The sequence below is a fragment of the Tauraco erythrolophus genome, chromosome 4 (assembly GCF_009769465.1).
Source record: "Tauraco erythrolophus isolate bTauEry1 chromosome 4, bTauEry1.pri, whole genome shotgun sequence".
Lineage (NCBI taxonomy): Eukaryota > Metazoa > Chordata > Aves > Musophagiformes > Musophagidae > Tauraco > Tauraco erythrolophus.
This window is the reverse complement of record NC_141468.1, coordinates 59,906,143-59,924,331: the sequence shown is the minus strand read 5'-3', so window position 1 is coordinate 59,924,331 and position 18,189 is coordinate 59,906,143. Positions and strand designations below refer to the sequence as shown.

The following is an 18,189-nucleotide window of genomic DNA, read 5'->3' as shown; positions in this document are numbered from 1 at the left end:
GGCAGCATGCCGAAAGGCCCCAACCCAGCGGGGTACCAAGCCCCTGTCACACCTGTGACCCCATGTCATCCACGAGCACCTTGTCCGGGCGGGCCGCTCTGGCCAGGCAGCGTCCCACTGCCGCCAGCACCTTCCCCAGGCGACGGTCCAGCGCCCGCAGGTGGGGCTCAGCCAGGACAGGGGCCAGCGGGTCAGTGGCCAGTGCCTCCCGTAGCAGGTCGCTCAGGCGGTAGGGCTGGGTGGCCAGCAGCTGCAGCCGCAGGTAGGTTGACTTCTTGATACTGCCGAAGATGAGGAGGGAGAGGTCTCAGCCCAGAGTGCCTCTTCCTGATGGCCGCCCTGGGGCGAGTGGCAGGAGCCCCTTACCTGCAGCACTGCTGGAGGGGCGCCAGGATGGACGGTTCATCACGTGAGTGCGTGCCGAAGCTGAGGGGGAGAAGCCCGCCGGTGGGCATCAGGACAGCATCACTCTGCGGCTCAGAACCCAATGTGGGGCATGTTTCAGCAAGACCCGCGGGCTCCCCCCACCCCTTTGCCAGGATTGCTTCCCCTCCATCCTGCTTTACCCACGGCCGTTGTCCAGGTGGAGCAGGAAAGTGTTGTTCCCAAATTTCTCAAAGGTCTCGTAGTGGTGCCGGTCCATGTTCCCTGCAGAGGGGCAACAAATTAGCCATTGGGTGATGGGCCGGGAGGGGGGGGAGCGGGGACACAGGGCACCCTCCTGATGCCAGATAGAAACCCAGAGGCTGGGGAAAAAGGCTAGGGGCACCTCTAAGGTGCCCATCTGGTGGCTGCAGCTGCAGGGGAGATCTGAGCGGAGCCCCGGGGGCCTCCAAGCCCCTTCTCTTCCCAGCAGCCCCCGAGCTGCAGAGAGACAGCAGTGGCAAATGGAGCAGAAGTAACGACAAAGGCATGGCTGCAGTAGCCAGGAACGAGGAGATGGGAAGCTCTCCAAGTCAGATGAGGAGGACAGCGTTGGGAGGAAGGAGCCGACCTGGGGACAGGAGAGGCAGCATGAGCCCCAGGGAGCATCGCCACTGGCCCCAGCTCCCCAGGGGCTGCACGTGAGAGTTTGCCAGGAGGCGCTTCCTATGCCCAGGGTGTTTAGCTGGGATCTCCCTGGCATCTCTCATCCTTCAGCTTCTGCCCAGGAGGTGTCTGAATGGCACAGGCTTTTGATCTCGTTTTGGGTAAGAGTGGAGCTCTCTGCAGCCTGAGCAGTGGTTTGGCCAACAAACCTTGCAGGGCACAGTACCATGGGACACGGAGCCATTTGGGCCTCTCAGTCCTGAGGGGCCCCCGCAGCCCCCAGCACTGGCACAGCAAGGCTCACCCATGAGGAAGTCGAGGACCGTCATGTCGATGAGGTCAAGGAGGCGATGGCCGCTGTCATAGGGTGGCGTCTCTCGCACCTGAGTGCAGTAGTTGGGGTTCAGCTCCCACCTGCAGGCAGAGGCCAGGGCAGGGAATGGGGCCATGAGAGTGGCTGTGGGGCAGCCCTCTCCCGTCCCACGGCTCTGCTCCCCCGTGCCCCCCATTCCCCCTGTTCCCCGGCTCACTCAGCCTTCTTGCTCTTGTGGTAGGAGCGGCGCCAAGGGCTGCGCCAGGAGCGACGCTTGGCCAAGGTCTTGTCGGGCAGCAGGGCAGCCATGGAGCCCTCCAGCTGGTCCGGCTTGCCACAGAGGGCATGCTCGGTGGAGCAGTAGTAGGAGCACTCCCCGTAGAAGCAGACATTGCCCGCTGGCCATGGGGACAAAGCAAAGGTTGATGAAGAGCAGGAGGGCAGCCAGCCTGCTACCCCCATACAGGGTAGCCTGGCAGGCAGCCGGGCGAGGATGCTCCATGCACCGTGGCCACATACCACCGGCAAAGCAATGGCAAGGAAAGCCTTGAGGAGCAGGGCAAACGGTGGGAGCTGGCACAGTCCCCAAAGGGATGGTTTGCCCCAGTCCAGGGGGAGCCAGGGCAGGGGCAGCTGGCTGCGGGTGAGCTCCATGTGGGTGGCTGCAGGAGAGGATGGACAGCACGAAAGCTCACCTGGGGAGATGAAGAAAGTCTTGGCCAGTTTCTTGTCCGTGGTGATGTCACGAATCTCCTTTGTTATGTTGACCAAACGGCCAGAAACTGGGGGAATTCGCCGGAAGCCCAGGATCCTGAAACACAGAACTTGGAACCATTTATTGCCGACTCTGTCCGGTTTTCACAGCGAGTTATTAAAACCAACATGAGATGGAGGTATCCCTTGCAATGGGAAGGAAGAGGTGGAATGAAGGAGCAGCTTCTCTGCCACTTCACTGTCACGGGAGGGCAGAGTTGGATACAAAGCTTGCACTTACCTGTCTAGGTGGAAGGCTGCAATCTCCGCATTGTGCCGCTCAAAGTCCGAGAAATAGAAGAAGTCGACGGGAGTCTCCTGGTCCCTGGTCTGCCTGAGAGGAGAGGTGAAGGTGGGGGCAACGGCCATGGACAGGGTCACCCCTAGTGCGAGCTTGGCCCCAGACCCCCCAGCCAGGCCCCCATGCACCCCCATGCTTGTAACCCAAGGGCCGGGAAGTTCTCACGGACTGACTGGTCCTCCTATCTTCTTCTTTCTACCACTGGAGGTCACTACTCCATTACAAGCTGTGCCCAGACTGCCGCAAGCATCACCAGGGAAGGCGACGGGAAGGGAGCCATCCCGCTCACTCCAGTTTTGGGGTGAGGTGGGGCAAAGTGAGACAACGCACGAAACGTTTCTCCATTTCACCCTCCGTGGTCTCTTCCGGCTGCTCCTCGCTACCTAACAGAACTGTACAGGTGGGGTACGGGATTGTCCCTGGCTCTACTCACTTCATGGGCTTGAAGAGGGCCTGCCCGTAATTCGGGAATGTCATGATGAGCTTGAGCTGGGTCCCACCAGACTTCTGGACTGAAAGGGAGCACATGGGGATGAGAGAGGCGGGCAGCGAGCAGCAAGGCAGGAGTGAGGGCAGGGGTGCAGGTAGGGACGTGGTACCTGAGCTGACGATCCTCTGTGTGGCCAAGTCCCGGAGGAGGGTGGGCATCAGGGGGTCCCGACGGGGGTATAGCTCATAGCGGTTGATGCCGACGTGGAATTTGAGCCAGGCAGGGTAGGTGTCGTAGGCCGTCTTCCCTGTCGGGAGGAGCGTCTCGGCTTTACTGCTGCTGACCCTGCAGCCCAACAGCCACCGCCATCCCAACAACAAGAAAAGCGTTTAGTTGAGACAGGATGGGTTCTGCATACCCAGGCCCTTCCTGGGAGCTGGTGGCATGGAGGGTGAGGTGGGGGGAAAGTCTAGCACAAGACCTGGATGGTGGCAAACCCCCCTGCCCCGTGCGCCCTCCTTGGGGCTTCTGGCACTTGGGCAGATCCCACCCATGGCTGGTGGCCAGCACAGCTGGAGGGGGCTCAGTGGCTTCCCTCGCATACCCCATGGAAAAGCCCCGGTCTGATTTTGCTCCTTTCATCCGTGCTTTTATTTCCCTGCCAGAGCAGCTCATCTCATCATACTTCCCCAAGGGATTACCTCCCAGGAATACTATCGGCTACACGCACCCATATGCTCACTGGGGACACACACACGTCCATAAAACAGAGGTGAAGGAGCAGGGGCTTCCCAGCCATCCCCAGCACTGACCTGAACTCCCACCCTCAACATCCAGTTCCTCTTGGACAGGTTTATCACACACCCCTGGTTTCCCTGGGGGGATGAGTTTGGGTTAGCACTATCCCTGCCTCTGTGCCTCTTGCAAATTTGCAGTTTGCTGCCGTTCAAGGGGGGCTCCTGGGGGTATCTGCTCCTTCTGTACCAGTGCCCACCAGTACTGCAATGGGACAGTCCAGCTCAGGACATCTATAACCCAAATCCACATGTCTCTCTCTCTAGGAAAATGCAGACTGTGCCCCGATTTCATCAAACCAGACCCATCTCCCATAGTTATCCATAGGCGAGGTTGTCCTCAGAGACAAGGCAAATGCCCATTTGTGGAAACCAGCTCTTAAACCAGCTTTTATTCGCTCCCAATTTTAGCGGCCACCGCATTTGGTAGGTGTGCTTTCCATAAGGAAGCTGCTACGTGTTATCAACACTAAAGCTTTTAATATCTTCCCTCGTAATTAGAGGTTAGTAGTCCAGTGATAAAAATAGGCTGTCGGCAGCAGTGAGCTCACCATACGGCCAAGCCTAAAGAGGTCAGGCGATGTCCTGCGAAATGCAGGACGGGAATGGTCTCACGGTTAGAGGTAACCTACATTGTGGGCTTTGCATCTCCAGTGTGCCAGGAGAGAGAGATAAAGCTGGTTAGAAATCTGGAGTGGGGACTTCCTCATGCATATAGAGAGACCAAAGGTAGACTCTGCATTGGGGAAGGAAAGGAGATGAGGAGATGACCTAAAAGATACCCTACATAATACTATGAATAATTCAAGAATCTCCTTTGGCTTTGCCGTGTGTGCTACAGGATCCAGGGTAGCAGCCCAGAAATTCAGGTCTAAGAGAGGACTTGAGGCACAAGAAGAGCATGCTTGGCAATTGGGAACCCTCCGGGGTACCGTGCTCATCTACGGAGGGAAACTACATGTTTGGTCCCTGCCACTTGTCCTCTCACTCACTTATCCCCCAAAAGCAAACCAGGGCTGAGCTTACTCCTCACCATTCGTCACTCCCACTGCTGCGCAGGCTGAACTTCTCCATGGGGTTGATGACAAACAGCTTGTCTTTCTCTGTCACCTCCGGGATTGGGATGTTGTAAAGAGGATGCTCGAAGAGTGCTGCCAGCTTTGATCCCGTGGTCCAGTCCGCATTCCTGTCTCCACGCTGGTGCCGGACTCCTGGCTCTCCAGCCCTTGTGTGCAGCATCACTCCCTGCGGCTGGGAGCTTTTCTCCAAGGAGCCGTTGCTGCCACTGAAATCCTGAAGGATTCGCAGGCTCAGCTTTTTGGGGCCGACTAGCATGGTGCTGCCTGACGGCACACCTGAGGCTTTTGGTGCTTTCACATCACAGCCACAGGGCCTGCGGGCTGCAGGGAGAGCCAAATCCATTGCCAGGTGCACCAGGAGGGCCAAGAGCAGGAGAAAGAGGAGGCTGACTTTAAATTTCCTTTGGATAAGTGTTTGCAGTCGGCGCTGCATCCTTCTTTGTCTGAGATGCTCAGCAAGGGACGGGCACCCACTCAGGGGCTAAAAGAAAGTTGGTGTGGCCGCAGCCTCCGTGCAAAAATGGGAGCGAGGTGTCCTGGATTTAGAGCATCGCAGCAAGAGAGCAACTGGTGCAAGGGCAGAGCTGGAGGAAGAAACATCTGCCACCTCGCAGCTTGACACCACCGGGCCAGCAGCAGAACGGGGCAGGAGGTTGTAGCGGGGTTTATCAGTGCTGATAAGGGGCGAGGTGGCACCGCCAAGGTTAGCGTGAACGGGGCAAGTTCCAAATCAATAGCCCCGGGGACAGCGATGGCCACAGATAACCCCTGCACTGTCCTGTCCATCCATGCCATCCCCAACACAGAGCTGCAGGACATTTCTGGGTATGCAGGGCCTTAAGGCGGTTCTGCCCATCTGAAGCACCCACCCTGCCCAGCACTACGCAGCCCCATTCCCCATGTCCATCGTATCTGCACACTCATAGTCCAGGAAAGCTTTTCTCCTGCTGCTCAGCCACCGCAATTTTATCATCCCTTCGAATACATTCGTAGAATCATAGAATGGTTAGGGTTGAAAAGGACCTTAAAAATCATCCAGTTCCAACCCCCCTGCCACGGGCAGGGACACCTTCCACTAGATCAGGTTGCTCAAAGCCTCATCCAACCTGGCCTTGAACACTTCCAGGGATGGGGCATTCACAACTCCTCTGGGAAACCTGTTCCAGTGTTTCACCACCCTCAATGTAAAAAATTTCTTCCTTGTATCTGATCGAAATCTCCCCTCTTTCAGTGTAAAGCCATTGCCCCTCATCCTACTGCTACACGCCCTTATGAAAAGTCCTTTCCCAGCTTTCCTGTAGGCCCCCTTTAAGTACTGGAAAGCTGCTATAAGATCACCCCAGAGCCTTCTCTTCTTCAGGCTGAACAGCCCCAACTCTCTCAGCCTGTCTTCATAGGAGAGGTGTTCCAGCCCTCTGAACATCTTCATGGCCCTCCTCTGGACCTTCTCCAACAGCTTCATGTCCTTCTTGTGTTGCGGACTCCAGAGCTGAACGTAGCATTCCAGGTGGTATCTCATGAGAGCAGAGTAGAGGGGCAGAATCACGTCCCTCAACCTGCTGGCCACACTTCTTTTGATGCAGCCCAGGATACAGTTGGCTTTCTGGGCTGCCAGCGCACATTGCTGGCTTGTGTTGAGCTTCCCATCAACCAGCACCCCCAAGTCCTTCTCCTCAGGGCTGCTCTCAATCCCTTCTCCACCCAGCCTGTACTTGTGCTTGGGAAAGGTCACTTGTATGCATCCCCCCTTTCAAAAACCACGCAAATTAGGTAAAACAAAGGCGATGTGAGTAGGAGCATGGCTGGGAGGCGAAAAGGTGGGCTGGTTGCGTAAGGAAGGGCTGCCAGGGCCTCTGAAGCAGGCAGGAGCAGGGATGCTGCCTGCTACCTCAGGCATCAGCAGAGAGGGTCAGAGGGACCCACTGAGCACTGGGGAGGATTGGCAGCTTTCAGAAGGGAAGGGCAACCTATTTTTAGGAGAAATTCACCTTTCCAGTGACACCTAGGGATACAGAGCCATGCCGTATGGGCGAAACCGGTTGGTGACTTGTAGGGAGAGAGCTTTGGATTTGCTATGGGACAGAGAAGCACGAGACCACCTGCAAGCCTGGGGCTTGGGTATACAGTCTGGAGCGATCCTTCTCCTCTTTTCAATTTCCCAAAGGATGTAGAGGGCACGTGAAATCATCATGCAGTCCTTCCTTGCTGTGTGATGTGCAAGCAGCCAGCTTGGACATCCTTGCTCCAAGTGAGGCAGGGTAGCATGAGTGGTGGCCAGGAGGGGGTATGGTGGAGACCCCCTTCTCTGCCGCATCCCTGCGCTACCCTCTCGTCTGCACTGCCCTCTCCGCACTGTGCCACGCCGGCTCAGTCCGTGCCGGGCTCAATCCCCTCCCAGACAGTGTGGTGAGAACGCAATGTTCCCGGTGTTCTTGGCTTGCAGTGTCCCACGGCGCGACAGTTGCCTGGAAACTGCCTCCGGCTGACACTGTCAGCCGCCCCAGATTCAGCCAGCCCCGCGTTCCCTTCCCCGTGCCTTGTGCTAACAAGATGGCCGAGGGGAGACAGGGCTTGCGGGGATGAGGAGGAGGAGGAGGACAGCTTTCCAGCCCGGCTGGCGAGCTTGAAGCCCCACAGAAGGAGCTGGGTGGAGGGAAGCAGATGGCTTCCCCAGGAAAGGGAACACAGCGTCTTGCTCCAGGAGGTTTGCTGGATCCAGTCCGGACATACAGTTTGGAAGAAAGCACCTAGGAGGGGTTGTAGCTGGAACATGGGATCGTTAGGTCATTGCTTAGCAGAGAAAAAAAACCCAACAAACCACCAGCAAAAACCATGTGCTAACTGCTTGCATCAAAGGAACTGGGCTCGACTCCCGCAGCGGGACCACAGATTTCTTTATTCCAGAGCCAGCCCTGGGAGAGCGAGGGGAGCAGGAGACCCCCCGCCTTCCAGTGCCCCAAACCAGCTCCAAACTGGGCTGGGGGCAGGGCTAGAAACCTCCCTCCCATGCACTAGAGCCAGACAGGGACAGAGACTCTATGGGCCACAGCCACTCTTCTGACTAGGAGTCCCATTCCTGGGCTAGAGGATTTCACAATCCTCCCCACCCTCCCACCCCCCGCCCAATCTAGCATCCCATTGGAAAGCAGAAGCAGGGGCATTAGGTGGGGCACTTGCCACCCTTAGCACTTCAATGCCAGCATTAAGTATTAACCCAAAGATTTTTCAGGGACTCAGACATGAGCCTGCAGCAACAGGGAGGAGCTGGAGAGCTTCAAAGCCTGCTCTGAATGCCTGACAGCATGAAGACATACATTGTTGCCATGACATCATCACAGAGAAGTGGTTCAGTTCACACCTCTTCCTTCTCGTCTCCCCCCGCCCCCCGCTCTTCCTCCATCTTCCCAGCAGGTTCGAGTCACCCTTGGGGTGGAGGAGAAGCCATACGCCTGAGGACATTTCCACTGCTAGCACTGAGTCAGGACTCTCCAGCCGCTGATAATGATGTTGCCCGTCTCCCCTCAGCAGGGAGGCATGAAGTCATGAAGCACAGCTCTCTGAGCTGCTATTGCAGCTTTCCGGGATGGGTGGATAGGAAGGGTCGTTTCAGCTGGCACCGATGCATCACCCCGTGTTTTTCATCTCCTTTTCTACATCTGACTCAGCCTGATGCTTTGATGGGTAATGGCAGCAATATGCAGGGGGCAAGAAATGAGAGGGAGAAGAGAACACAATAGCAAGCCACCTGTTGCCAACTTCCCCAGCTTTCTGCTGAAAATTCATAAGGTAAAAACCTCCAGCAAGAGATTGCAGTTTTATAGTCAAAAGCAGATAGGCCCTAGAGGCTCCAAAGCATCAGCCGCAGAGGACTGTCTTGTGGGAAAACACAGGAGAAGGGACCATCTCTGATCCGTGAACCGTAATCCTCTGCAAATTACAGGCATGCCTGAAAATGTGCCAGTTCAACAGCAAAAGGAGGGCAAAAGTCTTTTGGAGTGGGAAAACTGAACACTTGGGCAGGAAAACCAAACACTTTCCTCAGAGCAGGGGCCTTGACAGGCACAGCTGAATTTTGGGAAGCTGAGGTTTGCGCTTTCACATGTAGTGCTGATGACAGGTACGCGGACCAGCTACGATGGGTTGGCTTCTTCGTGGTGACTTCTTGTGGGAAATCTGTTACCCTTGGAAACAAAATCAGCCTGCTGCTCTCCTGTGAGCCACCTTGCACTTACCTTGGAGGAGTTACAGCGTGGGAGCTGACTTGCTGCAAATTCACACCTTGCTCACCTCAATCTGTTTGCACACTCATGCTTTGAGAAGGCAGAGGAGCAGTCAACATTCGCCTATTGCCGATGCAGGTCATGGAGACATTAGCTTTGGTCAACTGGTGGCTAAAGAGATAACAGACTGGCAGCGAGGCCGAAAGATTGTGTGTTGAGGTAAGCAGCTCCCCATGGTCATCTGCAGGTCAGCATGACCCTGCAGAGATGCCCATGACCAGCAGCAGTTAATTATTCATTAGTGTGAAAGAGGCACTTTCACAGTGATTAAAGCAGCTGTGGTATGGCTGACAGTATCATCGTGCTTCAACATAAGGCATTCCAAAGACACTGGCTTTACCTTTTCCTCTGGACCTTCAGGCATAAAACCTAGAGGAGACAGGAAGCTGTGGAACAGCAAATCAGCTTTTCCACCTGCCAGCTGTAGAAGTGCCAGTCAACAGTGCTATCTTCATGTAAAGGCAGCCAGCTGGAGTGAGTAACCGATGACATCAAGGGACAGCTTGAAGGATTTGGACTCCTCTACACTGCACAGTGATCCTGCCACCATGGTCCACCACACAGGGCAGGTATCATGGTACCAACTACCTTACAGTACTAGTTCTGTGTCCTCCCTACCTTGCAATTCCCTTTCACCTAACCAGTAAGGAATTAGATGAGAAGACATGAGACTCAGCCAGCACAGATGGTCTGAATTTGTATTTCTAGATGTCTTCATATTACTCCAATTCCTGGCTTATAGAAGAGATCCTGACATGCCGAAATGGAGGAAGGACATCTCCAGCACCATGCTGAGGTTCAGGGAAGGAAGAGAAGGAACTGTAAAACCTTCCACCAGTTTGATCCACCCCGAGCCCTAATGCAGAAAGGTCCTTTGAAACTGAACTACGGCCTAGACTGTGGCCTCTCATAAAACATGAGATGCCAGTGGTACTGCTGGTGACATTCTCAGAGGAAAGCCTGAAAATCAAGGAACCACAAATGCAAGACCCTGAAGGTCAGAGCAGAGGCACGGTGCCTGGGCAGAGGGCACAGGTACACTCCCTTGCTGCTACTTCAACAGCTGTGTGGACTGAGGACTTTGGTCAGCAGCGCTGCGGGCCGTGGCTTGCACCAGTGAAAGGAATTCAACAGGGAGGATGAGAGCGCATCTCTGATACCTGTGGGTCACCCAGGAAGCAGGCGGGATGGAGACTGGTCACTGTCCTCCACATAAGCCACACCATTGCTTATTTACTTCCATGTTTCCTGAACTACTTTTCGTCCTCATCCTCCGCTTTGGGATTTTCATTTTAGAACACACAGAGAAAAGGACATTTTACTAAATTTTTATTGTAAAAACACAGTTCCCCAGATCTATATAAATAAGCCATATACGTAACATACAATTATGTTCACTCCATCCTCCAGCATTGACAGCTTTAAAAAATGAAGCAGGCTAAAAGAACGCAAGTCCAAAAAGACATTAGGTTCCTGATGACCAAGTGATATCTCACATGGAGCCTCCTTCCTCTACCAGCCTCCAAACAAGATGCTGAAAGTACACAGCACTTGCAACACCCCCAAGAACTGACAGGGAAGCATTCAAGCCTTATGAAGAGTTCTCACCCACTCCCCAGGTGTCGTCAGCCGCCCATGTTTTCATGCCATCTCAGTGTGTGGTGGGTGAGAAAGGAGGGGGCAGTTTGCATGGCAACCTCCTACACCCAGGCAGCTCAGCTGTTGTACCCTCCCAAAGAAGCGGGGAAGGGCAAACCGAGTCCTGCTTCCCTGTGGCTAACACCTCCACAGGCAGCGTGAAAGGAGACCCTTGGCACTGCCAGTTCTGTACAGACATCTTAGAAGGGGGGAAGAAGGTATTCTCAGCAGAGAGAGGAGAGACAGGCGCTGCTCAGAGCCATGCCACACAGTAGTGGGGAAGGCAGAGAAGAGAAGACTCGACGTGGAACTAGTGGGAGGACAAAAAAAACCATAGGGCTAGATAGCACCTTTTCTCTTTTGCTTCCCCCTCCTAGTGCTGCTGTAGGGCTCTGCAGCGTGTCATGAGATTACCTATTCCCTACCTCCTTCCTGCTTCAGTTCAAACGCCAAGGAAAGAGCCACAGCCAGATGAGAAAACCCATGAGCAGGGACAGGACAGCCTAGCAAGTTTATACACAACACATGCACCAACTATATGTATCCTACAGAACTCTTAAGTTGTTATGAAAAAAAAAAAAATCTTGATGTTTAACTATTAAAAATAAAGCCCCACCTCCAGATTGTACAAAACCTGTCAAGAGAAGGAAGAAATCTCTTGTATGCAGTGAGTCTGGGAGCTGGACAGATGTCAGGAGCACTTCCAGACACACACAGCCAGGCTGCCGCCAAAGAACATGTACAGCAGATTCTTCACCTCGTGAGTGATCTCAAAGCCAAAACCTTCCCCAATCACCACATGCCAGGAGGACCCAAATTTCTTGTCCATCATCTCTTTGATCATCTTGGCAGCACTCTGGAAAATGTTAAGAGGGAGAGCATAGGGTGAGACAGAGCAAACAGTTTTTATGCAAACATCCCTCTAGTCTTCTTCTCCCTTTAATAAGCTACTCAAGCCACAGGCAAGAGGTACAGCAGCTGCACTGCAGAAACCGGGAGCTCCCCAGAGCTACACCCAAGGGTAAAACAGGTCTCTGTGTTTTCAGCAGCCTCTGACACAACAGCTAGGAGAAACTGAAGAACTGCATCTAGCAATCACTTCTCTTGTTCACACAGACTGAAGCAAGAGTTCTGGTTTAGACGCTGATGGAGTTATGCTGGGAGCAGCAAGTGTGAGAGGAGATTCAGGTCACTAAGCTGCAGCTATTTTTACAGGAGTCCTTTTTTTTTTTATACCTCAGCTAATTACCAAAACACTGGAACTAGGCTGACTTTCAAAAAGATTGCTTCTCCCAGATTACACCCTACTTGGTCTAAGAAAGGAGAGAGGAAGATTTTGCAGTGACACGTGGTATCTCAGGCAGGATGGGACAGAAGGAACCTCTGGCTTCATAGCTTTACCTTGCTCCAACACAAAACTGCTTCAGCAACAAGTAGTCTGTGCCCTGCCCATGGAACAAGATGTGTTCTCTATCTTTGGCTCTCAAAGTTAAGGGCAACCTTTCCAAAGACTGTAATTTATGCATCACTCTCGATTCATATGGTCTCAGTAACTTCATTCAAGAGGCTGAAAGCCAAGAGGAGAGACTTAACAGACTCTTCCTAAAGGTTCAAAGACTTTCATGTGCTCACTGCCAAAATAAGTCTCTTCCCCTGGTGGGGAGGGCCTTGTTCAACTCTGAGGAACTGATGGGAAGGGCCCATCTCCACACAGTCCTGAATGAAGCCCTCAGGACACAGGCATTTTATGAACAGAGTGGAAGCATGTCATAGGTAAGGTAGGATCAGGAAGGAGGTAAGGTTTGGGAGCAGCATCACTACTAATCTCTGCTTCCTGTATGAAAGCAAAGTACTATTACGGATCTTGCTGACAAAGGGAACTGAATCTGAGAGCTAGACAAGCTCTTTGCCTTCTTCTACCCTTACTCTTCACAGAGAGTAATAGGATGTCAGGATCTGACTCCACCCTGTCCCACCCCCCTAGCCCTGCTCCTGCAGGTTCTGAGCTGCAGCAACTGGAGGCCAGCCGTTTGGGGATTTGGTTAGTACCTCATTGTTGGTGGCATATTTCTCACATGCTGTGACACACAGCTCCATGGCCTCTACACGCATCTCCTCCGGCATGTCTGTGTGCTGGAAAGAGCAAACAAACAAGAGGAACTAAGCAGAAAAATAAGAGCTAGACACAAGACAACAGTAAGCAGCCCTTACTTTCGTGAAGACTATAGCGGGGGCCTAGACTGCTGGGCATGGCAAAAGGCAGCTAGTCTGTGTGACTTTTACTGCATGCTTTAAGGTTGGGGGGCATCACCAGCAACACAGGTTTGTCAGTACACTGAGCATTTCCACTGTTTCAGAGAAAGGTAAAAATGAAAATGGCATATTATGTTACAAGTGACCCATTTGTTCCTTTGTCCCAGCCAATGCAAGATTCTTCTCTACCTAATATTAAGGCCGGCGATAAGTGAGCACAACTTAAAGGAGGAGATAAATACATTTGTCAGTTTTTCTGTTATAAAATGAAAGGAAAGCAGGCTAATACTGCTCCAACCACAGTCCTTAATTGTTGCTATAAACATAACAAAGCAGTCTAAATAAAACAGCCTTTTCTTCCTTTCCTGCTATCTGGCTGGCCAGCAAGATCTTTTACTCCAGCTCCTCTAAGAAAAAAAGCAAGCTGCATCCAGAACACAGGAGAGGGTTCTGAAGGCAGCATGTTCAACCTATTAGACAGGTCACTTTGCCTCAGGCTTCTCCTGGCTGACGGGGAAAAAAGGTGCTAATAAATTTCCTTGGCAGAGGTCAAGGACAGAGAGAAAGCAGCGGCGACAGCTGGGATCCCTCTGCAGGAGCATAGGTACACACGTTCTCACAGCAGCTTGTCAGGGGGAGAAATTCTAGTTTGGAAGGCTGGTAACACTGGTAAACATGTAATCCATCCCTCTTCTTACCCTAATCAGTGGAAAGCTGTGAAGTCTTTTATAGTCAGCCTCCTCCTTCTTCCCCTCCCCGGTGTCTGCCATGGTCCTTCCACAGTGACCCCGGGAAGGGGTGGAGGGGCTGCCTGGAGCTTGGCAAGGTGCTGTGGCACAGACAGCTGAGAGGAACAAAGCTATGAGGACACAGAGCAGCTTCAGCAGGAGGGGAAACTTCTCGGCCCAGAGGACGCTGCTTGAACAAAAACAAACACAGGAAAGAGAAAGAAAACTTTAAATTAAAATGGAAGGTCATTAAAACTATTACGATTTTTTTTCCCTTCTGTCTCAGTTACTTACTGCTTCTCAGTACCATCTTCACACACTGCACACTCAGAGAGTTATCTTGCAGACCATTAAAACAAACAAATTTTAAAAATGTATCATTTGCCATAAATGAGGCTTCAAGAGCACAGCACTTCCCAGAAGCACCAATTCAGCTTGAGGGAAGAGCCAAATCAGGGTACAGCTTCCGCCAAGGGATGAGGGAACAACACATCAGCCATTATATCTATTGATTAATTCCAAAAGGATTTTCCCAGTACGCTATTACCTGCGAGAGCTTCAAACTGCACATGACAAGTGAAGGGTAAGAATATTTTAGGAACAGGATCAGTGTACGTGTCTGGACAGGAAAGTTTAACAGGAACATCTTGCTCTGTTTTATGCACTTGCTCCTCACATGTCCAAGCATTTGTCAGCTGGGGAGGACCATATGGGAAAACACTGGACCATGTCCCTGGGCCTAGTTACCAACCAGCTTCTTCCTGGGCAACGCAGACGCACAGCACTGTTTGACTGGCAGATTCATAACATGTCATCGCAGTCTTCCCTCTGGTTCTCTCATCCAGAACAAAGCACCTTCCTCTCCTAGCCAGAGGAAGCAAGGGCGATCCCATATTAAAGGGAGAACAAAATGAACACAGTGCCAGGCAACACCACACTGACCAAGCGCTTACGCCAGGCGTATAGAATTGCTGGTGAAAGCACCAACTCTAACAGACTACCGACTCTCACACAAGGGACCATGGGACCTGTAGACATCCCTACCACAGCCTCCACAGGACAGAACCACCGCCTGGCTGGCACCAGCCTCCCGCAGCAGGGCAAACCCCGGGAATCACTTCAATATCCAGCTTCTCCCCGAGATGTGCCCGGGGCCACAGACCGAAGCAGGTCGCCGGAGGCTGCCCCACGGGCCGGTTTCCCTGGGAAGGTGCCACCGACAGGTAGTTGCGCGGGTTAAAAGACAGGGCAAGGGAGGCGGTCCGGGAGCAGCTTGCCAGCCCTGAGTCCGGAAAGGCACACCGCAGCTCCAGCGTGGAGCAGCCGGGATCGGAGCCACCGAGCACCGGGGCACGGCACGGAGGCGCCCCCTCCGACCCCCGGCACGGCATCACCAAGGGCTGAGGGGCGAGCGGCGGAGCACGGTCCGAGCAGGCCGCACACCCGAAGCAGCTCCCTCACACCGGCCCACGGCCCTCAGCTCCGCAAGGCAGTGGGGGTGGGTGGGGTGGAGTGGAGGGGAGAGAAGGAAAAGGCTCGGCCAGCGGCCCCAGACGTAGCAGGGGGAAGGGAACGCGGGGACTCCGGGCACGGTCTCACCTGCGCCGCCACCGCGGCCCGCACCACCACCCCAACGCCGGTTGCTAAGGAAGAGCCGCCGTGCTTGTCGTGGCAACCGGCGCAGGAAGTCCCACCCACCTCGCAGTCCATTGGAAGCGAGCGCACCGCCCGGCGCGTCTGATTGGCGGCCGGCCTTGCCGGCTGGCGGGCGGGGGCTTGGGACGGTGGCAGCAGTGGGGTGTCCGAGGGGCGCCTGTCTAGCGTCGCCCTCAGCTCCCCGCGGGCGGCCTGGTGTCCCGGACAGGAAGAGGGGAAGCGGCTGAGGCCGGAGAGGGGCTGGAGAAAGCGCAGGAGGCGGTGTTAAACACCCGCGGTGTGGCGAGCGGGGAAGGCCGCGGCCTTGGCCGTGCCACATCTGTGCCCCGCAGTGCCAGCCGCGGCCCGGTGCACTTCCCCTCCGCGGGACGCCTCCCAGAGGCCGTCTCCCAGCAGCGAGGAGGAGCCGCGTCTCCCCTGGCCTAGGCTTGGAAAAGAGGCTTCCAGGAGGCTCCGGCCTTCCCACCTTTTCCAAGGGTTTGGGGTGGGTTTTGCCTAGGCAGGCTGCAGTGGCCGGCCCTGAGCCGCACACGAAGGCGGACCGCCTTGTGTCTGGAGTCTTAATGTTTTTCTGACTTAAACCCCTTTTGGGGCGTAGTGCTGCTGCCGCCTTTTGTTTTAAACAATATCGGAGTGGTTTGGGGCAGTTCAGGTTTTTTAATGTGTTTTCATGGCAACCACTCATCTTTGCGTGTTGATGCAACTGGAAAATGGAAAAGGAGAAAATGGTGCTGTGAGGATGGGTTATGAGTTTGCAAACAGCTTCTATAACACTAATCCCCATCCCCCTGAGCTCTTCGCCCCCTTCCCACCCTCCATGGCCTTGTATTTGTAACAACTATTTGCTTTGAGGTTTTCCTCGACTCCTGGCGCTCTAGGAAACCTGTGTTGTCTCTGCTTCCTGCTAGCCAAACACCGATTGCCTCTAAACCAGTTTAAACAGTTTCCTGGGGGTCTAGGATTGTATTAGTCTGAAATTAACACAGGTGGAGAAGCAGCAAGCTCCAGGATAATATCGAGGGGAAAGACTTCTCTTATGCAAAGCCCCAGCTGCTGGGCATGATGCTTGGGTTTCCATCAGGGCCTGTCCTTGTCTTGCAGGGTCGCTCACAGGCCAGACCTTCTGTGCAGTTTGGCTGGTGTATATTTGAAATGTCCTCATTCCTGCTTGTCTGCTGAGAGAAGAATTGCTTTCTAGATGTCTGAGAAGGTAAAGACTAAGGGAGGAACAAGCTGGGCACTTTCCTAACCCTGCCAGTTTGTGAAGAAGTCCTCTTCCCTTACTGTAATCCCCTATAGCCATAGGGAGGATATAGAATCATAGAATCATAGAATGGTTTGTGTTGGAAGGGACCTCAAAGATCATCTAGTTCCAACGCCTCTGCCATGGGCAGGGACACCCTCCACTACACTAGGTTGCTCAAAGCCTCATCCAACCTGGCCTTGAACACTGCCAGGGACGGGACATCCACAAGTCCTCTGGGAAACCTGTTCCAGTGCCTCACCGCGCTCAGAGTGAAGAAGAATTTATTCCTTCTATCTAATCTAAATCTGCCCTCTTTCGGTGTAAATCCATTGCCCCTTGTCCTGTTGCTACACGCCCTTGTAGAAAGCCCCTCTCCAGCTTTCTTGTAGGCTCCTTTAGGGACTGGAAGGCTGCTAGGTCTCCCTGGAGCTTTCTCTTCTCCAGGCTGAACATCCCCAACTCTCTCAGTCTGTCTTCTTAGAAGAGGTGCTTCAGCCCTCGGATCATCTTCATGGCCCTCCTCTGGACCTTCTCCAACAACTCCATATCCTTCTTGTATCGGGGATTCCAGAGGTGAATACAGTATTCCAGGTGGTGTCTCACAAGAGCAGAGCAGAGGGGCAGAATCACCTCCCTCGACCTGCTGGCCACGCTTCTTTTGATGCAACCCAGGATACGGTTGGCTTTCTGGGCTGCCAGTGCACATTGCCATCTCATGCAGAGCTTCTCATCAACCAGCACCCCCAAGTCCTTCTCCTCAGGGCTGCTCTTAATCCCTTCTCCGCCCGGCCTGTATTCGTGCTTGGGATTGCCTCGACCCACGTGCAAGACCTTGCACTTGGCCTCGTTGAACTTCATGAGGTTCTCACAGGCCCACCTCTCCAGCCTATCAAGGTCCCTCTGGATGACATCCCTTCCCAAGCATGTCCACAACATCACACAGTTTGGTGTCGTCAGCAAACTTGCCGAGGGTGCCCTTGATCCTGCTGTCCATGTCACCAACAAAGATGTTAAATAGCACTGGTCCCAGTACTGACCCCTGAGGAACACCACTCTTCACTGGCCTTCACCTGGACATTGAACCGTTGACTGCAACTCTTTGAGTGCGACCGTCCAGCCAATTCCTTATCCACCAAGTGGTCCACCCATCAAATCCATGTCTCTCCAGTTTAGAGACAAGGATGTCATGTAGGACAGTATCAAATGCTTTGGATAAGTCCAGGTAGACGATGTCAGCTGCTCTTCCCTTATCCATCAATGCTGTAACCTCATTATAGAAGGCCACCAAATTAGTCAGGCAGGATTTGCCCTTAGTGAAGCCATGTTGACTGTCACCAATCACCTCCTTATTTTCCATGTGCCTTAGCATAGTCGCCAGGAGGATCTGCTCCATGATCTTTCCGGGCGCAGAGGTGAGACTCACTGGCCTGTAGTTCCCTGGGTCTTCTTTTTTCCCCTTTTTAAAGATTGGAGCTATATTTCCCCTTTTCCAGTCAGTGGGAACTTCACCAGACTGCCACGACTTCTCAAATATGATGGATAGTGGCTTAGCAACTTCATCTGCCAGTTCCCTCAGGACCCGCAGATGCACCTCATCAGGTCCCATGGACTTGTGCACCTCCAGGTTCTTTAGATGGTCTCGAACCTGACCTCCTACAGTGGGCGGTTCTTCATTCTCCCAGTCTCTGC

General features: G+C 53.6%; 2 protein-coding genes across 3 annotated transcripts; both read right to left on the bottom strand.

The window, feature by feature from the left end:
• Positions 1-46: 46 nt before the first annotated feature.
• Positions 47-5,132, bottom strand: LOC104376544 (extracellular serine/threonine protein kinase FAM20C). The gene is made up of 10 exons (XM_086610194.1): positions 4,654-5,132; positions 2,996-3,171; positions 2,830-2,908; positions 2,337-2,429; positions 2,038-2,153; positions 1,560-1,740; positions 1,334-1,443; positions 567-648; positions 367-426; positions 47-281 (listed from the first exon to the last, which is right to left on the bottom strand). Exons 1-10 carry the CDS (start codon positions 5,130-5,132, stop codon positions 47-49), a joined length of 1,611 nt encoding a protein of 536 aa, XP_086466320.1.
• A 5,159-nt stretch (positions 5,133-10,291) lies between these two features.
• Positions 10,292-15,261, bottom strand: DNAL4 (dynein axonemal light chain 4). 2 transcript variants are annotated; one of them, XM_086610354.1, is made up of 4 exons: positions 15,198-15,261; positions 13,569-13,788; positions 12,667-12,750; positions 10,292-11,473 (listed from the first exon to the last, which is right to left on the bottom strand). In XM_086610354.1, the coding sequence occupies exons 2-4, from the start codon at positions 13,638-13,640 to the stop codon at positions 11,309-11,311; spliced, it is 321 nt and encodes a 106-aa protein (XP_086466480.1). In that variant the 5' UTR covers positions 13,641-13,788; positions 15,198-15,261; the 3' UTR covers positions 10,292-11,308. The 2 variants fall into 2 exon arrangements, with proteins under 2 accessions (XP_086466480.1, XP_086466479.1); XM_086610353.1 differs by having other exon boundaries at positions 13,569-13,785.
• Between the last annotated feature and the right edge of the window lie 2,928 nt (positions 15,262-18,189).